Below are 26,508 nucleotides of genomic sequence, written 5' to 3'. Positions count from 1 at the left end.
CCCTTTATACCGCTGGCCAGGCCACTTTCGGGGGCCTAACGTGCCTCCGCATGCATGCCATGTTCGGCGGCCGAACTTGGACTTCCCTCACTTATGCCTTCGGGGGCCTAAAGCACTCCCGAAGCGCATGCATATTCGGCGGCCGAACTTGAGGTTCGGCGGCCGAACCTGAGTCTTCCTCCAAGGTCTATTTCATCCAAAACTCATTTTCCTTCTTACTTAAAATCATCAAACACATTAAAACATTTTATAAAAACATGATTTTACCCTTCTAGAGGTCTCCGACATCCGAGATTCCACCGGACGGTAGGAATTCCGATACCGGAGTCTAGCCGGGTATTACAGTTCAGTTCAGTTATACTCACCTCTGGCTGACGCTCGCCTAAAACTGGCGCAATTATCTCACTGCAGGCCTCTATGGTCTCCCAGATCCGATCCTACACAAATGGACTCAAATGAGGGACCAAACATAACTTTTAGCAGATTCTAAACAACTCCCCAAAATCCCCTAAAAAAACCAAAACATATTTATAAAGCAAGCAAGTAAAGGCTGAGCAGGGGACTTTCGGCGGCAGGTTCGGCGGCCGAAGGTCCCTTACAGATCCGAAAGTCAGCAACTTTCGGGGGCAGGTTCGGTGGCCTAAAATCCTTCACAGATCCGAAAGTTAACAAATTTCGGGGGCAGGTTCGGCGGTCTAAACTCCTTCACAGATTCGAAAGTCCATACTTTCGGGGGCAGTTTAGGCGGCCAAAAGGCTGCCTCTACCTGCAGGTTCGACGGTGGAACCTTGCTTCGGCGACCGAATCTGAGTTCTCCAGCAAGGCAGAACCCGATTTTGCCCTATGCCCACAGCCACCAAACACTCCGATTCTCACACACAACAACTCATAACCATCCATACGCACTCTATATGCATAAAGGACACCAAAAACTAACTTAATCCCCATTATGCAACAACAAAACTTAAAAAGAAGACATTCCCCATAAAAACTATCCCAACCCTAAAACTTCATATTAAACATCTTCCCTGCTTAAAAACCCTTTAACCCTTCTTAAACTTATTTAAAACATAGGAAAAGTAAAGATCTAAACTTACCTCTTTGAGATTTAAAGGTAGCAGCAACCCAAACTTGGAGTTGAGAGAAAATCGATCTCCGGAGGTCTCCAAGGTTCAAAACTTAGGTTCAAACTCAAATCTTCAAAAACAAAAGAAAACTCATGAATTTTCTGAGAAATTTGAAGGAATTTCAACAACAGCATCAAAGGGAGGGCATGGACTTACGTCTGCCCGAAAATAGAGAGAGAGCTCTCTCATTTTCGGGCTGAAGGCCCCTTATAGGTGGTTGGAGAAACCACCTTCGGCGGCCGAACAGGAAGGTCCCACGACGGCATGGGAGAACCACCTTCAGCAGTTGAACTTGAAGGTTCGGCGGTCGAACCTGGGAATCCTTTGAAAAACTCTTTTATTTCCTTAACAAAATTCCAAACAATAAAAACCAAAATTCATTTTATGAAAACCTTATTTTGCCCTTGTAAAGATTCCGGCTTCGAGATTCTATTCCGACGGAGATTCCGTCGAAAAGTGAAAATTCCGATGTCGAAATTTAGCCGGGTATTACATCATTGATCATAGAGAGTGTGTTTTGTTCACTTTCAAGAGTGAAAGAAATTATGGCCCCTTTGTTGGTAGCAGCCTTAGTAATAGATTGTGAATTGTTAGTCATTTAGAGAATGGAAGAAAAGAAAGGTGCCTTTTTTAAGAGAAAGTGAAATAGAAGACCGGTTTTAATCCAAATGAACATGGAGAATTTAATGGATTTTTCAACAATGGAACCAAATGATGTGGCTGAAAATAGAACTAAACTGCAATTGATCAATCTGCAAAAGAGAAGATGTAAGGTGGTTGGTACCTATGGGCAGCCACTTCGAAGTTCAAGTCAGTTAATTAATAGAATGAGCGAATATAATGAATTGCTTAGAACTAAGAATGAATGAGTAATAATGCGTATTTTGATCTCTATGTACATTAACTTTTATACTATAAAAAAATGGAGTTGGTTATCAAATCTTCTGGAAAATCCGGCTAGCACCGGCTAATTGGATAAGGATTTTGCAATTATAGATGCAATGAGGATTTGTTGGATTGTATCCGTTACCGGTAACCTTTTGTGAAGTATCGTTCTACTCAAGAGAGGGCGAGTCTTAAAAGAATGAAACACTACAGTGTCCGAGTTTTCTTTTTTATGAATCAGACTCTCTCCACGTGACCCTATCTTATAGTTATCGCTTATAACTTATTTAAGCGATTATCATGTCGCATCATTTACAGTAAATTATATTTATATATTTGAATATTTTTTATTAATCTATATCAAAATAAATGGTATGTTATTAAAAAATTAAAAATAAAATATAAAAATTTTGTGAATTTTGAATTTTTATTGTTGGGAGTGAAAAAGAATAGATTGTGTGTTTTCGGCATGGTGTAGAATTCTCTTATAGGGAGAATCTCTAGAATTGGAAAATGAGAATCTTTTCCTATTAAAATCTCTTAACCATGTTTAGGCGGTTAAAGCAACAGTCAAAATCCTACGTGTTGTTTTTCCCATAATTGATTATCAAACTAACCCACCAAACACTATTACATTACACGGGCTCCTACCGCGCGTGTTCTTAACCGCTCTCTCCTTTCCTAAATATCCCATCCACGGTTACTCAGTTGCTTCTTCACAACGTCATCTGGGCCCCATACACCCAACAAATCCAACGGTGGATATCTCTCGTTGTCATCATCCTAGGGTTTTCTCTATACCCAAACCCTCTTCTTTCCTTTATATCGTTCTCTCTCGACCTCCGAACACCCTCTTCCGTTTTCAGAGCAGTATCCTATTCTGCCCCCTCCTTACCACTCTCTGTTACTTCCTCACGCGCCGCCAGTCCTTTCGGCGACCAAAATCACTGTTTCCTTCTCCGCCTTCCCTCTCCTCCCCTATCAAAAAACCCAAAAACAACAAAAAGAAATATATCAAAAGACTGAAACGAAAAACACAGTATCTCTGTTAGTCATTTTATCGAATAATTGGTGTGCGCTTCTATCACTCGTTCTCTTATTTAAGCTAGGTTTGGTGTAGCGTGGACTGATAGGGTTAGGGTTTGGTGTTTGTTTTATTAGAATAAAAAGAGGAGAGGGAAGATAAATTGAAAAAAAAATAAAAAAAATTCGAATAGAAATATTTCAAGAGAAAAAAAGGAAATGGCACAGGTTCAAGTTCCGGTTCAGGCTCAGGGTGTGAACGGCGGGGCCAACCCCCAGTTCGTGACTACTTCCCTTTATGTCGGGGATCTGGAGGCGAACGTGACGGATTCGCACCTGTACGATCTGTTTAATCAAGTCGGTCAAGTGGTTTCTGTTCGGGTTTGCAGGGACTTGACTACACGGCGATCGCTCGGTTATGGCTACGTTAATTATAGCAGTCCTCAGGATGGTTAGTTTATTTATTTATTTTAATTTTCAGTGGTTCTTATTTATGTTCAATTTGTTCAATATTAATAAATTATGTAGGTGTTAGTTTCTAGTTAATCAAGTAGAGAGTTTCTAATTAATCAAGCGGAGGAAGATATATTCTTAAAATCATCATCATCATTATTTTTGGAATTTGTTTAATGAGTAGTTAAAATCTTAATAGATAATATATGTTCGAGTGATAGTTTTCATTTCTCACTCTTACAGTTCTGTTTTTTATCGTTAATTTTTGACTTGTGAAAATGGGTCACGGCTGATTTAGATAAGTCACATGCACTACTTCCAATTGTCACCAAATCACTTCGACGTAGGTGGTTTAAACTAGTTAAGAATTTCCTTGTTTGTTTTCCATTATTTTTAGAAGAAAATTTATACAGCCAAATGCAGTGCCAACACTATGTGTAGGTGTAGTTCTGTGGTTGTGAAGGTGTTGTGCTACAAAAAAGTGAAACTCAATTCTAATGTTTATAGCAAAAGAAGAGAGAAGAAAGGACTAAGCTAGCTATCCGTTCACTCATGTAAAACCGGGATGGTTTTAAGAAAAAGTTTTTAAGAAAAGTGAAATCGAATTTTGTATATACAAGTGCCATTTTTTTTCAAATAGAAGATTAAAATAAAATTTGGTAATCTAGTAAAACATTTACAACGATAAATATATTAATCATATTATTATAAAATAAATGAATACCACATATTAAAAAAGTTTTAAAATTTGATCTCCATTCCCCCATTTCCCCTACTAAAAAAAAGCAAACTAAGTTTCGAAATACATTTATAATATTTTTTTAATTATATAATTCTTTTGAATTTTAACCGTTTTCGATTATTGACAGGTAAATGTGCATATTTTACTTTTTTTTATGGAAGTTTAAAATCAAAGTTCTTTTAGGAAATGAAAAATAGTTATTTATTTTTCTGAAGGAAATAGGCATTAAATATTTGATCTGGACATGCAATCAACTGAATTATGCTATGATAAATCTGGGTTTTGGAGTGATTGGTAGAAGTAGAAATACCATAAATAAGTCTGATTTGAGGACTGGCTGTGGAACTCCTCTGCTAGATTGAAGAAAGTTTTTTCCATATCAAGCTATAATTCATGAGTTTCACAATAGAATAGAGTCGTCGTTTGACAGTTCTTTGGAGTACATCAAGAAATCGTGTTGGATCCTTGGAGTTAGTAAAATAGATTATCTTTATTCCATGTGAAAAATCTTGGTTGCTGCAAAATTCCCCGTGACAATGAGGTAATGAGTTCACTTCACTCCTCATGCACTTTTTCATGACAAAGATTATGTCACATACCACCGTAAGAATGTTATTTGAAGAATGAGCGGGAAGTGGTCCAACATTTTCAATTAAAGAATATTCCTATTTTGTCTTGCATTCTGATATGAAATCACTCATATATTATATGGAAGGAAGGTACAGAAACAGAATGAGAATATACAAACATTATCTCCTTCCTCTCTATCTCTCTCTTTTTCTCTCACCCTTCTTCTCTTCTTTTCTCTAAACCTTCAACATGCTATTCTCTGTTTCTATTCTCCTTCTGGTTGGGTATGCAAGACTGGTATAAAGAGCAACGGTACTACACTGTGGAACAATTTTTTTCTTTTAAATAGCTGGAGAAGAGCTGAAGTACAAAACGGAACCAAACACCATCAATAGCAGAAACAAAAGCGATTTCAATGGAAGAACAAATATTGGCACTCAGTTAAAGGGTGGAGACAATGAACTCTGATTATAATGCTCGGTTTGAGACATTCCAGAAGGAACAACATTGCCTTCACGAATAGGTCTGTGCTGAGCAACAACGTCTACATGATTATTCGAGGAATGGACAAATCAAAATCAATAGTCAGTTGAATCGGTTATTACAGATGATGAAAGGGGGTGAAATGGGCAAAGAAACAAAAATAGACACGGTACAAGTAAACTCTACTCCTCTTTTGGGCACTATTGAATCTTGGGGAATCTTGCTATTACCTCGTGAACATGGAGTAGGAGAAACAACTCATATAGAAGTGTAGAGATGAGGATATTTGAGCAGGTTGTTATTCAAAATGGATTTGCCGGTGCTTGGAGGGCAAGATTGGCTCTGGAAATGTGGTAAATATTTTGAGATTTATGAAGTTCTTAATGATCAGAAGGTGGATTTGGCAAGTTTATACTTGATTAAACAAGTAGAATATTGGTTTACTAGGATGAATTCTAAAAGAGAGTGGTGGAAGATGTAGTGATTGCATTTAAAGAGCTCCGACAGAATGGAACAATGGCTGAATACCAGAGCGAATTCGAGAGGATTAAGTGTCAGATGGAGCAGCTTAATCCTCGTTTACGGAGGTATATTTTATCAGCAACTTTATTGGCGGTTTGAGGAATGATGTAGCAGTGAGAATTTGACCGTCCTTCACACTAAGCCAAATTGCAGTAATTGTTGTTACAGGCCCAGCAGACCAATAGCTATCAACCGAGGCTTAACTCCTTCCAATCCAAATCCACTTACAATATTGGCCCCAAAACACAACTTAACTTACCCTTGCAAATACACACAAATAAACCCATTCTATCTCCAAAACCTATCTCCTCTTATAATCCAAAGTCCAGTTACACTACTCAGAACCCACCCGTCGTTCAACGTAAACCAGCCCTACTTGCTCTTCCACCTATTTCTCAAAATACTTCCAATGTTCGACGAAATTCTAATAGCTGCTTTAGATGTGGGGATCATTATTTTCCTGGGTATTGATGCACTACCAGGCGGAGGATGAGATTGAGTTGGAAGGGGAGGAAGCTCGACTGGGTTGCATGGATGGGGGAAGAGCATGAAATGAAAGAGGATGATATCGCCCCTTTATTATCAATGAATGCTATAAGTGGGAGCATTAATGATAATACACTGAAAGTGAAGGGGCATTTGAAGGGAAAGCTGGTGATGATCTTAATTGATAGTGGGAGTACCCACACTTAGATTCAAAACTTGTGAAGGATTTGAAGCTTCCAGTAGTCTTTGTGCCTTTTGTAATGATGTGTATAGCAAACTACCTCAAGCTAATTGGGTTATGCAGAGTCAGTCCATGGGAGACTATGGCATAATTTTAAGGGTTGACGGAATGAAAAAGCACACCCTTGTCACATTCGATTTCAACAAAAACACCTTCACCATTTTCCGAGATTCTCAATAGCCTATTCTTAAAGGTTAACTAAGCAAGGAACTTTTGCGATTAATTAGTGCGATCCATTCATAAATTGGTGAAGAATGGTTGGAAGGGCATATCCTGTAAGCTATTTATACCGGCAGTAGGCTTTCCATTGAGTAAAAAGCAGCTATGCCGGGAGATATTCAAAGCATCCATGTCCTTGCCTCCTCGATCCCATAATCATAGAATTCCTCTCAAGCCACACACAGACCCCATTAATATTAGGCCCTTCCAACACAATTATCAGTAAAAAAATGAAGTTGAAAAACAAATACAAGAGATGCTAGTTACTGGTATTATTAGGCCAAGCAATAGTCCATTATCACTCCTAATTTTGCTAGTCAAGAAGAAAGATGGCAATTGGAGAATTCTGTATTGATTTTTGCCAACTCAACGATGCAACAATCAAGGATAAATTTTCAATTCCGCTTATTGAGGATTTGTTGAATGAATTGCAAGGAGTAGTAGTGCTTTTGGATCTTAATTTGCGAGTAGGCTATCAGCAAATTCTAATGCATTCAGATGATGTTCACAAACGGCTTTCAAAACTCATGTGGGGCACTAGAATTTCTAATAATGCCCTTTGGCCTCGCTAATGCCCTTGCAACCTTTCAATCTCTAATGAACAACATATTCCAGCCCTATTTAGTGCGCTTTGTGCTCGTCTTCTTCGATGATATATTGGTGTCCAGTCCTTTCATGGAGGCACATATTGATCATTTAAGTGTGGTGCTGCAAATTTTATATGACAATCCCCTTTATGCTAAATGGAGTAAGTGTGAATTTGGCAGAAGGTCCATTAAGTATCTTGGTTATGTGATAGCTGAAGGAGGGGTTTCTACTAACCCAGAGAAGACTCAGGCTATAGTTAATTGGTCTACACCAAAGAACATTAAGGGAGTATGAGGATTTTGGGGTTGGTTGGGTATTATTGGCGCATTATTAGGGATTTTGGGGTTATCAACAAACCATTAATAGAATTACTGAAGAAGGATCAATGGCAATGGAATCCTGAGGCTGAATCTGCCTTTAACAGATTGAAGGCTTTGTTAGCTACAACTCGGATATTAGCTTTACCCTAATTTGATGTTCCATTTGTATTGGAGTGATGCCAGCCTGTTACTTCAATAGGGAAAACCATTGGCTTTCTTGTTTAAATCATTGGGATTAAGGCCATTTTATTATCAAAACAATCACCAAAGCATCAAATATTTGCTCTAACAATGTTTGAATACTTTGTTATAGCAAAAAGGGGTGGTGAAATTGTTGGGTCTTTGACTACTCAATTCAATATAAAAACGGTGCGGAGAATAAAGTGGCGGATGCCTTTTCACAGCTAAGAGAAGGGGCTGCAATTAACCAACTTTGTCCTCCACTTCTCCCGCTTGGTTACAAGAAATTCTCACTTCTTATGATAGAGACGATTTGGCCTCTCAAGTAATTACCTCTTCGTTTTTACAAATTGAGTTGCAGTTGTGGTCATTATAGGGCGGAGCCTTAAAATATAAAGGCCAAATTTATGAGGGGGTTTCTTCAACTCTTAGACAAAAGATCATTACGGAATGCCACAATAGCCCAATTGGGAGTTACTCTGAGATAGTCGCTACTGTCTTGAGAGTCAAAAAATATTTCTATGGCGGGCACTCGACGGGATTTGGATTTGTGATATCTTTCAATGTTGCAAAACAGAGCATTGTGCTCCACATCATGGTTTTAAAACTTGGTCGCTGGTAATGGAAAAAGGTCTGTAACGGCTGTAATCTAATGGTAATGGCCTGACACTACGTAAATTTTTCAAAAAAATTTGCAAAGTTGATAAATGAAATGATATTGATTAGACTTAATTCAGAACAATGTACACAAATGCATAATAAACATGAATACATAAAATATAGATTATTTAAAGTTAAACATCGTATAGTTCAAAATAAGAAAAATCAACATAATCTTTATAGATCGAGTAAACTAACAGCTCAAAGTACAATTTTAACTCAAAACTAACACTTGAATCCATAAAACTTGTTTAAAAATGGAAAAAACAACAATTAAAAACTAAAATAGATAAAATTTAACTAATTTTTTAGAAGAAATAAGTTTGAAAATAGAATTGTTTATAATGGATCTAAGTTTATATGAGAAATAAGCAGGGAAGATTGAAATTTGAAAGGGTAAGGGAATAGAAAACTTAAAAAATATAGCTTTTGATGCTGCTCTAAAGTGTATAAACTAATGAAAATGAGAATAGGGAGCAAAAGAAGAAGGATATAAAAGAATTTAAAAGAAGTTTAATTATTGGTAACGGTCGTTACGGTTACGTAACAGTCGTTACGTCTGCAAATCAAGGGGGGCCGTTGTATAACGGAGTAACGGGTAAGGCTCCCCAAATTCGTTACATAATGTAATGGCCGTTATTTAAAACTATGCTCCACATGGGCTGCTCCAAGCTTTACCCGTGGCATCTCAGGCTTGGTAACATACATTGATGGATTTTATCAAAAAATTGCCATGGTCCATGGGTTATGATACAATTTGTATAGTTAACGACAAATTCACAAAGTTTGGACATTTTATTGCCTTGAAACATCCATTTTCAGCAGCTTCCTTGGCTAAGATTTACTTTGACCATTGTTTAAATTATATGGTGCTCCAGCTAGCATTGTCTCGAATAGGGATCAAATTTTCACTGGTATTTTCTGGAAAGAATTGATGAAGAAACTTGGCACTCAACTCCAGTTCAGTTTCACTTATCATCCACAGTCTGATGGTCAGATTGAGAGATTGAACCAAGTTTTAGAATCCTACCTTCGTTGCATGACTTCTAAGAAACCGAAGGCTTGGTTTTTATTGTTGGTGTGAAAGTTGTATTTTAATTTTGCATGACATTAATGTTTTAGTTACTAGTTAGGATGCTGAATTGAACTAGCCACCATCTTATTGACTGAATATTGACAGCTTTCTAGAAGTGCACCCATTGTTATGCTACTCTAACTTGAGCTTGTTTAACCTAGAAGCTTTTAGGTTCATATATCACCATTTTTACCAAAAACAAGTATAGGTGCATCCTATTTTCAGACCTTGCATCTTATGTGTTGTAAACTATGTTACTTGGACATGGATACAAGTATTAGAAATGGTTACATATCTTATGTTGACTTGTTAACTTTCTGAATAGAAAATATGGGAATATGGATCTAAGTTTAGAAATAGGTGCATGGATACATTACGTTATATAAAATAAACTAGAATAAAAAAAAATTATAAAGTTATATAGTAATAATTACAATCTAAATAGATGATCAAATACAATTAAATAAATTGTGCAAAATACAACCATATAACTATTTTTATCTAAATACATGATTTTCAGCACCAACTATGAGAAATCCACCAATCCACATCATAGGAATAAACGATATACAGATATAAACAGTAGATCATCATAGCAGAAAAGAATGCTCTATCAACTATGCATGAACATGTCACAAAAGTATTCAAGTGCTTGAATATATGGACACATATTCTATATTGTATCCCGTGAAGTGTCATGTCGACACGGGTACAGCCTGGCAAAATAAAGAGTCGGAGTATCAGAGGTTGCAAATGACTGTAGGGGGAGAGTGCCTTTAGACACTCATCCTTGCGCTATTTCAACTTGTGATGGCTTTTAACTGGGGAACTCTTAGAATCATGTGCTACCATTTCTACCAAAAGCAATTGCCAATGGTGATACTATGGTAGAGATGCGCCTTGTTTCCCTTAAGGTACTGTGGAGTCTCACATCTAATTTGAGTGGGTACAAGGACTTTGCAATGCTCTTTCTTGAGTCCTAGAGTACCATGCTCATACATGGCATTGGAGTCACATGTTGGTTGCTAGCACTTCCCCCTCCCCCCAACCCCTTCTCTCCGACCAACAAATACATCATTAAGTTACAAGCTTTTCACTTTTATTCAGTTGTGGCTTGTAGGTCTGAATGTTATCTCACTGTGTGATTGTAATTCCTCATTTTATTTTTGTGGGATGAAAGCTGTAAGTTCATGAAATAATTTTGGTCAATGGAGCATAAACAGGATAAAAAGTACTTTATTGTTGTGCTTTCCGCATTAAAAAGACTAGAACTTTTGATTGCAGCAAATGTCATTATATTATGATTCTGTGACAAATAATGACAATATAATTTATATTTCATAATTATATTTCTCCAAAGTTTATTGTGCTTTGGAAGAACTTGTGAATTTGGGAGCTTTACATTGGAGGTGATCTTACATCGTTAGGAATTCTGGTAGAATCTAATAGAGAATGACCAATTTATATTTATGCTATCAATGTATCTGCACGTGGCAAATGTTACATGCTTTCTTGTTCCTTACATCTGCAGTAAAGCTCCTAATTTATTTCTTTCTTTTTTTTTTTTAATCTGAGTAAAGCTCCTAAATTCTCTCTCCCTCTTTCTATAATTTTAACAGCTGCTAGGGCATTGGATATGCTGAATTTCACCCCTCTCAATGGAAGCCCCATCAGAATTATGTATTCTCATCGTGACCCTAGTATTCGCAAAAGTGGCGCTGGCAACATATTTATCAAGGTATTCATGTCTGCTGATAGGAGATTCGGTTGATGCTGTGTATTTTTATATAATTTTGAGTTCTGAATCCTCTTTTGTGCACTCTGACTAAATGTATATATATTAACAGAATCTGGACAAGGGAATTGACCACAAAGCATTGCATGATACTTTCTCGGCATTTGGTAACATCCTATCTTGCAAGGTGGCTACAGATTTCTCTGGCCAGTCAAAGGGCTATGGCTTTGTACAGTTTGACAATGAGGAATCTGCCCAAAAGGCTATAGAGAAGTTAAATGGGATGCTATTGAATGATAAGCAAGTGTATGTTGGACCTTTTCTTCGCAAACAGGAAAGAGAGAGTGCCACTGACAAGATGAGATTTAACAATGTCTTCGTAAAGAACCTCTCAGAAACAGTCACTGATGAAGATTTGAATAAAACTTTTGGTGAATTTGGAACAATCACTAGTGCTGTGGTGATGAGAGATGGAGATGGAAAAACAAAGTGCTTTGGATTTGTCAACTTTGAGAATGCAGATGACGCTGCTAGAGCTGTTGAGGCCCTTAATGGAAAGAAATTTGAGGATAAGGAGTGGTATGTTGGGAAAGCCCAAAAGAAATCTGAAAGGGAAACTGAATTAAAACTTCGATTTGAGCAGAGTATGAAGGAGGCAGCTGATAAGTTTCAAGGGGCCAATTTGTACATTAAAAACCTAGATGATAGCATAAGTGATGATAAGCTTAAGGAGCTCTTCTCTCCATTTGGTTTAATCACATCATGCAAGGTAAAGTAGCATTTTGCTTTTTGAGTAGCAAGCCACAATTATGATTGGTTGGTTGTTAGCTCATCAAAGGTGAAACACATTTTTGTGCGACACAGGTTATGCGTGATCCTAATGGAATAAGCAGAGGTTCTGGGTTTGTTGCTTTCTCTACTCCCGATGAAGCATCCAGAGCTGTAAGTGAGGTTTTTCTTTTCTTTTTTCTCTTTTTGTGCACTCATGTTATAATGACACAATTGTTTTGATAGCTCATGGAGATGAATGGCAAAATGGTTGTCAGCAAACCTTTATATGTGGCACTTGCACAACGAAAAGAAGATAGAAGAGCCAGGCTGCAGGTATGATTTTTCTACTAAACATTTTCAGCCTCTAATCAATAGCTGGTGGAGATGGTTGTGTTTAAATATAGCTTCCTTTCATGTACACGCAAACATACCTGCATTAATGCCCCTTTCCTAATGATGTTTCCTGGAATAGTTTAGATGTAACATGTGATTAATATTAATATCTTCTTTTGTCTAAATCACTGTTTCAGTGATACATTTGCCCTCTTATTTTTCCATTTCTTGTGGTTGTGTATATCCTCTAAAAGTGACATATCATCCTTTTCCTCATATCGCAATGGGTTTGCATTTGTTTTTCAGGCACAATTTTCTCAAATGAGGCCAGTTGCAATGGCACCATCAGTTGCTCCTCGAATGCCAATGTACCCCCCTGGTGGTCCAGGACTGGGACAGCAGATATTCTATGGACAAGCCCCACCTGCTATAATACCTCCTCAGGTGGCTCTTGATGTTGCTTTTTTTCTTATTACGCAAGTTCATTGTTTCTTTTTGTGCTGTTTAGGTACAATGATCTGATTAATGTGGTGCTTTTCATTATGATATGTTGTTATCAGCCTGGATTTGGATATCAGCAACAGCTTGTACCTGGTATGAGGCCTGGTGGAGCTCCTATGCCAAATTTCTTTGTGCCTATGGTTCAGCAGGGGCAGCAGGGACAGCGTCCTGGTGGTCGACGGGCTGGAGCTGCTCAGCAATCTCAGCAGCCAATGCCACTAATGCAGCAGCAGGTTGGCAGTGGTCTTTCTCCTTGTATTGACATTGGTGATATCCTTTGTCTTAATTGTTTTCTTTATTGACAGATGCTTCCAAGGGGACGTGTCTATCGCTACCCTCCTGGGCGGGCCTTGCCTGATGTTCCAATGACTGGTGTTGCTGGAGGGATGCTTTCTGTTCCATACGACATGGGTGGTATGCCAATGCGTGATACAGCTTTGTCTCAGCCAATTCCAATTGGTGCTTTGGCTAGTGCACTTGCAAATGCTAGTCCAGAACAGCAGAGGACGGTATGCACTAGTCTCTGCAATAACTGTTTATTTAAACTTGGTAGATTTTTTTTTTTTTCCTGAACCAGTATATATATTTTATTGTGTTTGCTTGGTGAATAAATGTAGATGCTGGGTGAGAATCTCTACCCTCTGGTAGAACAGCTGGAGCCTGATGCAGCTGCTAAGGTGACAGGAATGCTTCTAGAGATGGACCAGACTGAGGTTTTGCACTTGCTGGAGTCGCCAGAAGCTCTAAAAGCAAAGGTTGCTGAGGCAATGGAGGTTCTGAGGAGTGTGCAGCAGCAACAGGCTAGTGGCGCAGCTGATCAGCTAGCATCTCTGTCATTGAATGACAACCTTGTTTCCTAGGTTGTGTGAGCGTGTTTGAAATCGTGATGTGTTTTGATCTGACAATCAGACTGATTTTTTTTTAGTAGTAGCATAAGAATTGTCTTTTTTTCTTTTTTTGAGATTCTTTCAGGAGTTGTTTTGAAGGTTGTTAAATTTATGGTTTACTAGTTTCAAGTTTGCTTATGTGCGTGATTGAGCACCTGTTTCTTAGATTTGCTTGAATATATTTTTTGCAAGTTTTAGTTTATTTTCATCTCCCATTATTTGTACTTGTAGAACCATGCAGTTCGGATTCCACTAATTTTTATGGATTATGTTTTATTTAGTTCTAATATAGCAGACTTATCATACACTATAATTAGGATTATCCTAATTATTAGACTTTAAACTTAAAAAACATAAAATCTGCCCAAAAAAAAAGTTATGCTCACATGACAAGTAAGAAGTAACTATAGCTAAACAAGCCTATAGGGTTCAATTGTTTTTTAGGGAAATTTACTCTTAAGGTCCCCCGGTTTAGGAAACCTTAGATTTAGGGAAATAATCATTAATTGGTCTTTATAACTTTTAGAGACTATTAAAATATACTTCACTTTTAGTAAATAGAACTAATTGATCCTTCAAAAACTAACAGGTACTAATTGTGCGGAAAAGTTGAAATTGCGCGGATTTAAAAGTTAGGTGACTAAAGAGGAATTTTAAAATCCCTAAACCCAAGAAAATTGATTTAACTCTCCCCATTTCACTCGTTTCCTCGACATTGTGGCCCATCTCATTATCGACAATCTACTTTCTTACTCTATTGGAAGGTTAGGGTTCCTATTTTGTAGGACAAGGTGGAGTTATTTTATGCTTAAGAGTTTTTGTTGCTCTATTTTATATTAGTTCGTACTTTGTGTCCCTTGCTATCGAAATCTACTTGTTTAATATTGTTGTATGGGTTGTGAGGCTACTAGGACGGAATCGTGGTAAGGCTATTGGGATCGGATTTCAAGTTAGTGGAAATGTCTCTGAGTCTGCCAGGATTAAATCAGAGTCTGCTGCGAGAGGTTTTGAGTCTGTTGGAAGAAGCTGTATTAGGAGTGAAAAGGTCTACAGAAGGGCGAATAGGGGTAGTCCAAATATTTATAAAGGGGGAATGAGAGGAGCTAGGGTGAAGTAGAAAATACGAAGAGGCTGTTACACTTACTAATAACTCTGATAATGATTATTGGATGGATACATTAGTTGGTAACTTAAGCCATAGTTTTGAATACGAAGGAGAATAATGAGTTTGATGTTGAGTCAGATGACAATATGTTTGACATAAGAAGAAGATGTGCATATGATTGAGATTCCCAAGGCTGAAAGTGATCAATATCACTTTGCTAGCATGTATGTTGATCCATATGCTTAAGATGTTGGAGAGGAAACTAGTTTCAGAATAGGTCAAATATTTGGAGAGGTTAATGTCCTTAGAGTTGCACTCAAGTCAAAGAAAATATGTAAAGTTATTGCCTAGCAAAAATAATGAGTTCAAGATTGAAGAAGGCAATTGCAAATTCGCAAGTTACTCATGTGGATGGTGGGATATCACGGGTCTTCTTTGTAAATATGCAGAATATTGAAAACAACTGCAGTGAATACTTTACTAAGTAAACATATTTCAAAGTATATGATGATGCTATTCACCCAATTCCAAAAAGTAATTTAGAGCCAAATGAAAAATTCCTAATAATTGAACTTCTACCATTAAAAAGACAACTTAGCCAATCTAGGAGCACATGGAGAAGGGAAGAAGGAGAGCGAGATCCTGCAACAAAGAGAGAGAAATATCATTGTAATATGTGCTAGGTGTAAGCAATTTAGACATAATACAAGAACTTATCAGGGTCCGCTAGTTTGAGTAAGTTCTATATTCTTTTTGCAATATATTTTTGCTTGTTTATTTTTTAATTGAATAAGCCGTAATAATATTTTTGCATAATTACTTTCAGGGCCAACATTGGAAGGAAAGGTCCTATGCAAATAACAACAGTATCAGAGGCACATGTCAATCCCTCTCGACCAGCAAGCCAACAAATGTCCATTGATGTCAATTTTAGTTGTTATGGAAGTCAAGTTTATTTATTAGGATGTGCAGATTAGTTGTGAAGTTCAACTGAAGTTTATTATGGAGTATATTTTGTGATGTTTTGTTTTAGAAACATGATTGCTACTATGTTTATTTTGAGTTAACAGAAGGTTAAATGGTTGTTCTTAGGAAGTTTGTGAATGTTATTTTGGAGTAAAGCTATGTCCAGATAGTCAAATATACATACTATTAAGCCCTTTACATTTATATTTAACAACTATTTGATTCCTCACTTGTCATTTCTCAATCTCAAAAACACATATAACATATGTAAAGTCTAGAAATCATTCCATTCATTCACCAACCAAAATACACATAATGACATTTACAGAGGCAAATTGACTAAACAACACCAACATCAGTTTCAGTAATTCAGCAAAACAGGTTCACATCATTTTCATCCCAATAAAAACAAATAAAAAAATTAATATTAACAAAATAGAATTCAATAACCCATATGGATTTCAATCCTTTCTAACTTCATTTTAGCTAATCTGATGTCTTCTATCAACTTCATAACTTCTTCGTTTAGCTCAGCCACCAACCTTTGCCCACCTATTTGCCTCATATTCGAAATTATGCTATCTCCAATTGATCTGGCAATGAAGGAAGGAACACTTTTGCACAATCTCCTAAAGCTTCCATAACTACTTTCTCTACAGTAGTAGTATGGTCGATTTGGAATTTCTCAAAAATTTAGAGATTCTCACACTGACGACGATAATTCTAGTGCTTCAACCTACCCTCAAATGTCCCTGCTATGCTGCTTGATTGAGACATGCTCCTACAATGAATAAACAAGCAATGGAAATATGCCATTGATTCACAGAGACTGTGGTTTCGAGAAAAAAACAAAGGAGAGGAAGAAGGCAAAAAGGAAACTGGGAAGGGGAAGCTGATTGCAGCTGGAAAGAGAAGTGTGAAATGAAATTTTTGGGACCTAAAACTAGGGCAACGTAAGGGGTTTAGATATTAAGGTTATTTTTGGAATTATAAAGATTTCTTGGCTATAATTAACTATCCTTTATTTTGACTAATGAAAATCTTAACAGAAGAATCAATTAATTCTATTTACCTAAAGGCTACATTTTAATTGTTTCTAAAAATTATAAAAATTAAATAGTTAATTTCTCTAAAATTTAGGGATTATTTTATAGTAATTTTTCTTATTTTTTAATATAATGAAATATCTTTTAAATAAATATTTTTTTCATGACTTTTTTCTTTCAAATTTAATTATTTAATTTCTTAAACCTGAATCTTTTTTATACTCTTATTTAACAAAATTCTTTATTGTACTTAAAAATAAAATTTTATAGAATTATAAAATGTAATAACAATTAACTATCCTATTATTATCATTACTAAAAATTGATTAATAAAAATAGTAACAAAAGCAAAATTACTATAATGATTCTGAGTCCTAGTTTCGTATACTCTAAAATGATTTATTTATTTATAAATTTCATTCACAGAAACATTGATGATACTCTTACGGGTAAAATCAAAGTTTAAATTGGTTGTAGAGCGACGATCTCGTACTTCAATTGGATTAAAATTTCCAAAAATTTAAATTTAATTTACTTGTTTAAATAAATAAAAAATTTTAGAATCCATCTGACCCATAAATCTTAGAAATATACTTAAAGGAGTTGAGAATATAATGATGGAATGTACGTATACAAAATACTATAGAACATTCATGATCATAAAATGTCTAATTGGAAATTTCTCATTCAGTGTAGATTGTCACCTCTGTTTACCTCTACTGACCAGTATAGTGATATTGATGATAATAGAATGATGAGTCTCAAGTCATAAGACATGTGACATCTAGACAAATGTGTGGATGCTCATGGTGATGAGTGGACCGAACTCGTGATACTTAGATGAAAATATATAGAGTTTACTTTTGTCAATATTTATTCATCTAGATCATAATAATGTATATAGTCTTTAGACTTGAGACTACACTTATCTCGAGTGCAAACAGTTTTAATTTGATACCGCTTACATACTTGTACAATATATCGGCATATGACAAATGTTGATTCAAGTTAGTTATATAAAGAGATAAGAGATCAGTTAGGATATAATTCATTACCCTAGATAAATGGGCGATATCCTATGACTGAGTTAATTATTCTTGATAATAAGTCGATGGCCAAAGACAATATGATTTAATTAGAAAAATTTTTTAATGTAATTCTTACTAATCAAGAATTGAAATTAAGTAATGGTCAAATGATCTATAGCATTGGGGTTTGATATTTACCATAACCCTAGTTTGGATTGAGATGTTTGAAGAAAAAATTATATGCATGATAATTTATGATCATGATTTAGATTGAATGGAACAATACATTCATTGTTAATTGGGTAGACAGACACATTATGCTAGATACTAATAATGGTTTGGATGTCATTCGAGGTATGTGGAAAGATTATTTCCATTTCCATTGTCAATTGATTATGAGTATGGAAAGTCAAATACACAAGGACTAATTTTGGCAGGATTAAATAATTAAATAACTATGTTTAATAAATTATAAGAAAAAGTATAGAAAATACCTAGTTTCACCCATTTTTACTTTAAGATCGATGATTCATTTTCTGTCAAAGTGGTATCTCTTGGTTTGTCTTCATTAGCAAACGATGGCAAAATCTTAACACCGTCAAATATTGCTAAAGTGACAATTTATATATAATTTTTTATTATTTTTTTAAAAAAATTTCATTAATTAAAAATAATAAGAATGTATGCCACGTCAATCTGGATCAATACCAGCAAAAACATCTCTGAACAAAGTTCGAGCACCATGCCAGATGTGTCCAAAGAAAAAGAGCAAAGTGAACGAAGCATGTCCAAAAGTAAACCAACCCCTTGGGCTGCTACGAAAAACACCATCAGATTTCAAATTTGCACGATCTAATTCAAAAATTTCACCCAATTGAGCGCGTCTAGCATATTTTTTCACAGTAACAGGATTACTATAACTCCGTTTAGTTCGCCACCATAGAACTCAGCAGTTACACCTACTTGTTCGACACTATACTTCAACTCCGCCCTTTGAAAAGGAATATTTAACGGTGTCAAGATTTTGTAGAGGCAAATCACTAGATATCACTTTAACACAAAATGAATTACATATCTGAAATGAAAAATCAGTGAAACTACATGGCTTTTTAAATTATATTAATTAATGAATTTAGTTAGCAATGCAAGTTGCAAGTCCTAGTATGATTTAAATTAAATTCAACCATGATGAACTAAAATCAATTAGTGAAGATAATGAATTCATATGATGAATTCTATCCATATAAGATATAAATTTTAAATAAGAAAAAAATAAATTTATATGATAAATTTTACTGTTGGAGATGGAGTTTAAAGAAAAAGATTAATTTACACAATAAATCAAAGCCATGCATATAAAAAAGATAAAAATACTTTATTGGACTATATTTAATATAAACTTGATTTAATATGATGTGAACCTTAAATATATTTTAATAAAATTAATAGATTAAACCTTATTTTTTTAATAGACTTAAAATTAAATGTTGGTAATTCATATTCAAATAATATTATTAATTGATAGAAAAATAATTAATTAAATTAATATGATTAATTTAATTAATTTAAATTTAATAATAGACATGTGTATCTAGAAATTATTCTCAAGACTATAAAATTAATATATAATGGCCAAACTCTCCTTGCATGTGAGTTTGAGTTACTTAATAGTAACATGTCATATTGAAATTAAAATTAAATATTGATTAAGTTCAATGATTCATTAACAATGATTAATGGATTTGATTAATCAGTTTAATAAAAATTAATTTAATTAATTATATTATGAAATTGATTAATTAAATTAATTAGTTTAATAAAAGTTAATAGAGATTAATTTAATTAATTAAATTAAAAATTAATACATGTATGTGATACATAGAAAATTCACTCTAGTTTAAAATCATTTCACACGAAAGAGCTATCCCTCCTTTTTCTTGTTTCTTGCTTTGAGAGACAACTTTCTTCTTTATCTTTTTTGTTGTGAGTTAATTGTTAACTCTACCACTCATTCCATCTAATCTTTTAAAAAAATATTAATCTCTTATTTTTGGCATTTAGGGAAATATAGAGATAAAGGATTTCAATTATGGGTAGTGGATCATGTTGAAATCTATTTTGGACACAGATCAGAGAGTCTATATTTAGATATCTAAATTCCATAAATAAAAGATTATATCTGCTGGATTTTGAATTTGCTTTAGTTAGGATAGTTAATATCTCATTTTGTTCATATTAGTTAAAGGGTTGATTTTCTTAAATATAATTATTATGTAATAATTTATTTATATTAATATTTAAATTAATTAAATAAAATTAAAGTATTGAATATGAAATTATAATAATTAAAAAATTTTAAAATTTCATAATTTTATCCAAGTCTATTTTTGCTCTCACTAGCGCAAAATCATACGAACCTTTCAATTGATATTAAAGCCGATTCATTAGCATATGAGTGAAAAGTATGCTTAGTAATTATTAAGATGGAAATTTGAACTGATTTTCAAAATTTACAAGGTTTAAAAGAAAAGAGGAAGGATCAAATTGAAAATTGTGTGTGGGAATGACTAGGGGTGAGCAGAATCCGGTTCAAACCGAAAAAACCGATCGAACCGAACCGATTTGAAATTTTGGTTCGGTTTTTTATACATTTCGGTTCGGTTCGGTTTTAAATTTCAGAAATTTTGGTTATTTCGGTTCGGTTCGGTTTTGATCAGAAAAAAACCGAAAAAACCGAACCGAACCGATTAGGGATAATAATATGTTTTTTCAATAATATAGAGAAATTAAATTATATTAAAATTAAAATATTTTAATTAAATTTTAAAATACTAAAAATAAAGTGTAAAAAATTAAAAAAATATTAAAAATCGAAACCGATCAAACCGAACCGAATCGAACCGAATCAGACCGGTTCGGTTCGATTCGGTTTCTGACCAAAATCGGTTCGGTTCGGTTTTCATAAAAACTAAAATTTCGGTTTTCGGTTTATTCGGTTCGGTTCGGTTTTGAACCGAACCGACCGAATGCTCACCCCTACCGCCTCCTGCGCAAAGAGCTGACCCGAAGGTAAGTTTTCACATTCCACCTCCTTTTCCAAAAAGATTTGAAAGAACTCAAAAAGAAAAAGAAGAAAAGGAGATCCTTGAGACCTTTAGAAAAGTGGAGATCAATATACCACTGCTAGATGCTGTCAAGCAGATTCCAAGGTACGCAAAATTTCTGAAAGAGTTGTGCATCAACAGAAGAAAGCTAGCTGAAAGAGAGAAAGTAAGTGTAGGTGAGGTAGTTACTCCTGTCATTAAAAGAGAACTCCCTACTAAATGCAAGGAAAAAGGTATGTTTGCTATCTCTTGCAAAATTGGGAATGTTGGTATCAAGAAAGCCATGTGTGATCTTGGTGCATCTATCAATGTCATGCCTCTCTCCATCTATAAATCTCTCAATGCATGTGCACTAAAAGAAACAAGAGTTGTGATACAATTGGCTGATAGATCTGTGGTATACCCCATAGGTGTTCTAGAAGATGTGTTAGTCCAAGTAGATGAACTTGTCTTTCCTGCTGATTTTTATGTGATTGATACTAAGGAAGATAGTTGCAATACTAGTTCTGACATTCTTCTTGGACGTCCTTTCTTGAGTACTACTAGAACTAAAATTGATGTGCATGATGGTACTCTTACCATGGAATTTGAAGGGGAAGTCATTAAATACAATGTCTATGATGCCATGAAATATCCCCATGACATGTCCCCTGTTTATGGACTTGATATCATTGATTGTTTAAGCCAAGATGTGTTTAATGAAAATCAAGATTCTGTTCTAGATGATGATCTTTGCAAGATTGAAAATCTAAAACTCAGAGACAATCTGCAGCATTCAGCAAGTAGAGATCAAGCTGACAGAAGACATTCGGCCGCCGAACATAGCCCACTTTCGGCCGCCGAATCCTATTACCCCTCAAGAACCAGCTTCTGTCGCACCACTTCAGGAAAACATTATGCAGAAAGAAGACATGCTTCGGCCGCCGAACCCCACTGACTTGCGGAAGCCGAACCCATCGCCAAAGCTCACTCCGCAAGCTGAAGAAATTCGGCCGCCGAACTCAGACACTTTTCGGCCGCCGAACCTCTCCCAGCAGCCTCCATCGCAAGCAAGCTCCTCTGAAACTCCTCTGCAACAACCTTCTGATCTAAAGCCTCTTCAAGACCATCTGAAATACATGTACTTGGGAGCAAACAAGACACTTCCAGTCATAGTGTCCAATGAATTGAGTCAACAAGAAGAAGCAAGCCTCTTAAAGGTACTACAGAAACACAAGGGAGCCATAGGATGGACCATTGATGACATCAAAGGTATCTCCCCCTCCACTTGCATGCATAGAATTCACATGGAGGATGAATGCAAGCCAGTCAGAGATGCTCAAAGGAGATTGAATCCACCCATGATGGAAGTAGTGAAGAAAGAAATAGTCAAACTCCTTGATGCAGGAATCATCTACCCAATATCTGATAGCAAATGGGTGAGCCCTGTACATGTAGTTCCAAAGAAAACTGGAATTACCATTGTTCCGAATGCTGAAGGAGAACTTGTTCCCACTAGAGTTCAGAATGGATGGAGGGTATGCATGGACTATAGGAAGCTCAATGCTGCGACGAGAAAAGATCACTTCCCACTTCCTTTCATTGATCAAATGCTAGAAAGGCTTGCAGGTAAATCTCACTATTATTGTCTTGATGGTTATTCAGGTTTCTACCAGATTCCAGTTGCTCCAGAAGATCAAGAGAAGACTACCTTCACTTGCCCTTTTGGCACTTTCGCCTTTAGAAGAATGCCATTTGGACTATGCAATGCACCTGCCACTTTTCAGCGATGCATGATGAGCATATTTTCTGACTATGTGGGTAAGACAATTGAGGTATTTATGGATGACTTCACTGTTCATGGAAATTCTTTTGATGAATGCCTTACCAATTTAGAAAAGATCTTGCAAAGATGCATTGAGACTAACCTTGTGCTTAATTATGAAAAATGTCATTTTATGGTTAATCAAGGTATGGTCTTAGGACATGTTGTTTCAGCTAAGGGCATTGAAGTGGACAAGGCTAAGGTGGATACCATCAAAAATCTACCTTACCCCACAAACGTTAAAGACATTCGATCATTCCTTGGCCACGCAGGATTCTATAGAAGATTCATCAAGGATTTCTCAAAAATCACTTTGCCATTATGCAGATTGCTCCAACAAGATGTAACATTTGATTTTGATGCAGATTGCAAAAAGGCGTTTGATTTGATTAAAGAATTGCTTGTTACTGCCCCAATTATTCAAGGGCTTGATTGGAACCTGCCATTTGAAATCATGTGTGATGCAAGCAATTATGCAGTAGGAGCAGTCTTGGGGCAACGTGTGGGAAACTCCCCCCATGTCATTCACTATGCCTCTCGCACATTGGATTATGCACAAAGCAACTATACAACAACTGAAAAGGAGCTCTTGGCAATTGTATTTGCTTTGGAAAAGTTCAGACCATATCTTTTGGGAACCAAAGTCATTGTCTATTCTGACCATGCAGCCTTGCGATATTTGATCAAGAAAAAAGAAGCAAAACCAAGGCTCATTAGGTGGATCCTACTTCTACAAGAATTTGATCTAGAAATTAGAGACAAGAAGGGCAAAGAGAATCTTATGGCAGACCACCTCAGCCGACTTCCATACAGTTCTACACCACGCCCAGTCAAAGAAGAGTTCCCAGACGAACATCTGTTCGTCACTCACTCTGCCTAAAGTGATCATGCCATGCACACCACACCCTAGGGAAGTACTCAGTTTCTTTTGTTCTCTTCTTCTCTTCTTCTCTTCTCCTCTTCTCTCTTCTTTTACATTGAGGACAATGCATGATTTAAGTGTGGGGGTGCATATATCTGAATTTTTACTTTTAAAGTTTATTTTGCATGCATTAGGCAAATTTTTTTTTTCATTTTTATTATTTATGTTTTCAATAAAACACACACAACCATAACCTTCTTCTTCTTTTTGTGTTGCTCTACTCAAACTTATGAACTATGTTAGATGAGTTTATCTTTCCATGACTCCATTGATGTGATAACTCTTTAAACTTATGTTGAATCAATTGCAGTGAGTTGTATTCATGTTTGAGAATTGCCTTTTGAATTGAATCTTTGAGTTTGCCATGGTGAAAAATATATTGATGACCCTCAATCGATTGAGAAAAATCAAAATTGTGTGAATGAACTTAACATGACTTGATTTAGCAATTGGTGTTGATTTGCCCAAATCATTGAGAGAAAGAAAATTCAGCAAAGGCAAAGACCTCAAAAGCACAAATTGAAAATTGTCTCAATGGTCAAAAGACTATGAACAAGGCAAGTAGCCACTTGGATAGGTGACCAACTGAAAATCTAAACCTTCAAATCAAAAATAGGTTGGTGACCTTTCCAAGCAAAATCTAAAGTGCAAAAAGCCTGAATAAAGTACTTCAAGGTAAGGGCAAGTCAATCCAAAAGCTAGAAAAAGTCTTAACAAATTAATGTGCATGTCTCTCTTAAGGAAAACTAATCCTAGCCATGGTAAGCAAAGGGAAACAAAGAAAAGAGGTAAGTAATCTTCATGCATATATTCTTCACTGCAATGCTTCAAAATAGGGGTCTAGAGTAAGAGCCTAAGTGGAAATAAGGATCTAGAGCAAAGAAAACTTATTTGACTATGTTTATTTGCTTGAGGACAAGCAAAAGCTTAAGTGTGGGGGTATTTGATAGAGCATATTTTAGTCCATATTTTCATGATCTTATTGATGTTTATTTGCACCTATTCTACCTAATTTTGTGGTTTTAATCATGTTTTGCAAATATTAGGTGTGAAGAAACAATTTGAAGAAAATGTTCTTAAAAGTGCCAAAGAATGCCCAAAAACAGCCACTTTCGGAAGCACCTTCGGAAGCACTTTCGGAAGCCGAAAGTCACCCACTTTCGGGGGCACTTTCGGCGGCCTAAAGTCCAGTCCAGAGGCGAAAGTCACCCACCTTCGGGGGCACCTTCGGCCGCCGAACCTTGGCTCCAGAGACAAAAGTCCTGCCCCCGAAACTTAACTTAGTCGGCCGAACTTGCCCCCGAACATGCTCTTCCCTATTTAATGAGCCAAATCTTGAAGATCACATGTTTCCTACATAGTGCTATACTCATTCAAAATTCAAATCAAGGCTCCACCTTCCTCTTTAGTGCATAAATCTTCTTGGACACACCTTGGATGTCAATTAAAAGACCAAAAAGGGCTTGCAAACTCCACATATGCACAAAGAAAACTCAAGGGTACTATGGGGCAATCACTCAAAGATACATGGACACTAAAAAGGAAAAAGGCAGCCTCTCAAGATCTATTTAAAGGCCTCAAGAAGACCAAGAATCACAATCTTCCATCAAGGGATTGATCAAGGCTCTCCAAAGGCTCCTCCACCTTAGTTCTTCATCTTCTTTCTTCTTTTCTTTTATTTTCTATTTTGGTTCAGCCATGAGTGGCTGAAACCCTCTTTCTAGTTGAAGTGTGGTTGAAACTAAGGTTGTTTAAAAGGTTGTGAGATCTGAACATAAACTTTTGTCTTTGATTTTATTCAATATTCATGCAATTGTGCTTAATTATAAAGATTGCTTTGTTGTTTTGATCAAATTGGCCACTTGATTCTTGATTGCAAAGTTAATTGATTGTTGATTAGGATATTTGTTAGTCCGTAATTGCTGGAAATATTCTGATCTAAGAACACTTGGTGTAAAAACCAAGAAATTGCATGATCTAGCAACATCTCATGCGTTTGAGTAGTTAGGGTTTGGATCTTTCTTGTTCTTCATGCAATTGGCAATTGTTTTGATGCCTATGGCCCAAGGACGTTCCTTGGCAATTTGTTGATTAGTAATTGATTAGAGGACGTTTCCTAATCAATTTGTTCATAAGGAAAGACATGGTGGTGAGAAGCGTCTTCCACCCCCATAACCAACCTATTGAGTTAATCAAGATTACCATGTTTCAATGATCAACCCAAACAACCAAAGTGGATCCATATCTTCAACTAGACCTTTCTCTTATTGATTTCCTCTTTTATTTTTATTACTTGCTGTTTTAATTACTTTCATTAGTTGTTAATCAAATCATCTCAAAACCCCCCTTTTTACTTTCCTTGCACTTTACTTTTGTTCTATTTGCAATCACTTGCTTTCACTTGTGCTTTCAATTGGTTTGATTGGTCTTGATTAAGATAAATAAATAGGTAATCAATTCTCTGTGGATACGATCCTTCACCACTGTCTACAATTGTATTTGTAGGTAACCAAGAAGGTTATTTTTGACCGGCTTCGACAACCGCTCCTGTCACTAGCCAATGTAGGTCATAGACCTTAACGAGAATCTAGTCCTCATCTTTCCTGAAATAGTGATTCTTTCTTTAACAATATGACATAATTATTAAAAATAAATTATTTTAGATTAAAAAGGATTTTGATAAATGCATTACTCATAATTAATAGTTTAGACTTATTTTATTTCAATTATCT

The 26,508-nt window shown here is 35.8% G+C and overlaps 1 protein-coding gene across 1 annotated transcript; it reads left to right on the top strand.

The window, feature by feature from the left end:
- Positions 1–2,835: 2,835 nt before the first annotated feature.
- On the top strand, positions 2,836–14,003 carry LOC110619158 (polyadenylate-binding protein 8). Its single transcript, XM_021762420.2, has 9 exons — positions 2,836–3,486; positions 11,194–11,312; positions 11,422–12,078; positions 12,174–12,251; positions 12,324–12,413; positions 12,720–12,857; positions 12,974–13,147; positions 13,220–13,423; positions 13,532–14,003. Exons 1-9 carry the CDS (start codon positions 3,255–3,257, stop codon positions 13,772–13,774), a joined length of 1,935 nt encoding a protein of 644 aa, XP_021618112.1. The 5' UTR covers positions 2,836–3,254; the 3' UTR covers positions 13,775–14,003.
- Positions 14,004–26,508: the final 12,505 nt, after the last annotated feature.

This window comes from Manihot esculenta, chromosome 7 (assembly GCF_001659605.2).
Source record: "Manihot esculenta cultivar AM560-2 chromosome 7, M.esculenta_v8, whole genome shotgun sequence".
Classification (NCBI taxonomy): Eukaryota; Viridiplantae; Streptophyta; class Magnoliopsida; order Malpighiales; family Euphorbiaceae; genus Manihot; species Manihot esculenta.
The sequence above is the reverse complement of the archived record's forward strand: the minus strand, read 5'-3'. Positions and strand labels throughout refer to the sequence as shown.

What these genes read in the sequence shown, in the direction of transcription:
- LOC110619158 (XM_021762420.2), top strand. Translation starts at nt 3,255, where the DNA reads ATGGCACAGGTTCAAGTTCCGGTTCAGGCTCAGGGTGTGAACGGCGGG. An exon ending in TTATAGCAGTCCTCAGGATG is followed by an intron (nt 3,487 to 11,193) that starts GTTAGTTTATTT and finishes TAATTTTAACAG; the next exon opens with CTGCTAGGGCATTGGATATG. An exon ending in GTTTAATCACATCATGCAAG is followed by an intron (nt 12,079 to 12,173) that starts GTAAAGTAGCAT and finishes TGTGCGACACAG; the next exon opens with GTTATGCGTGATCCTAATGG.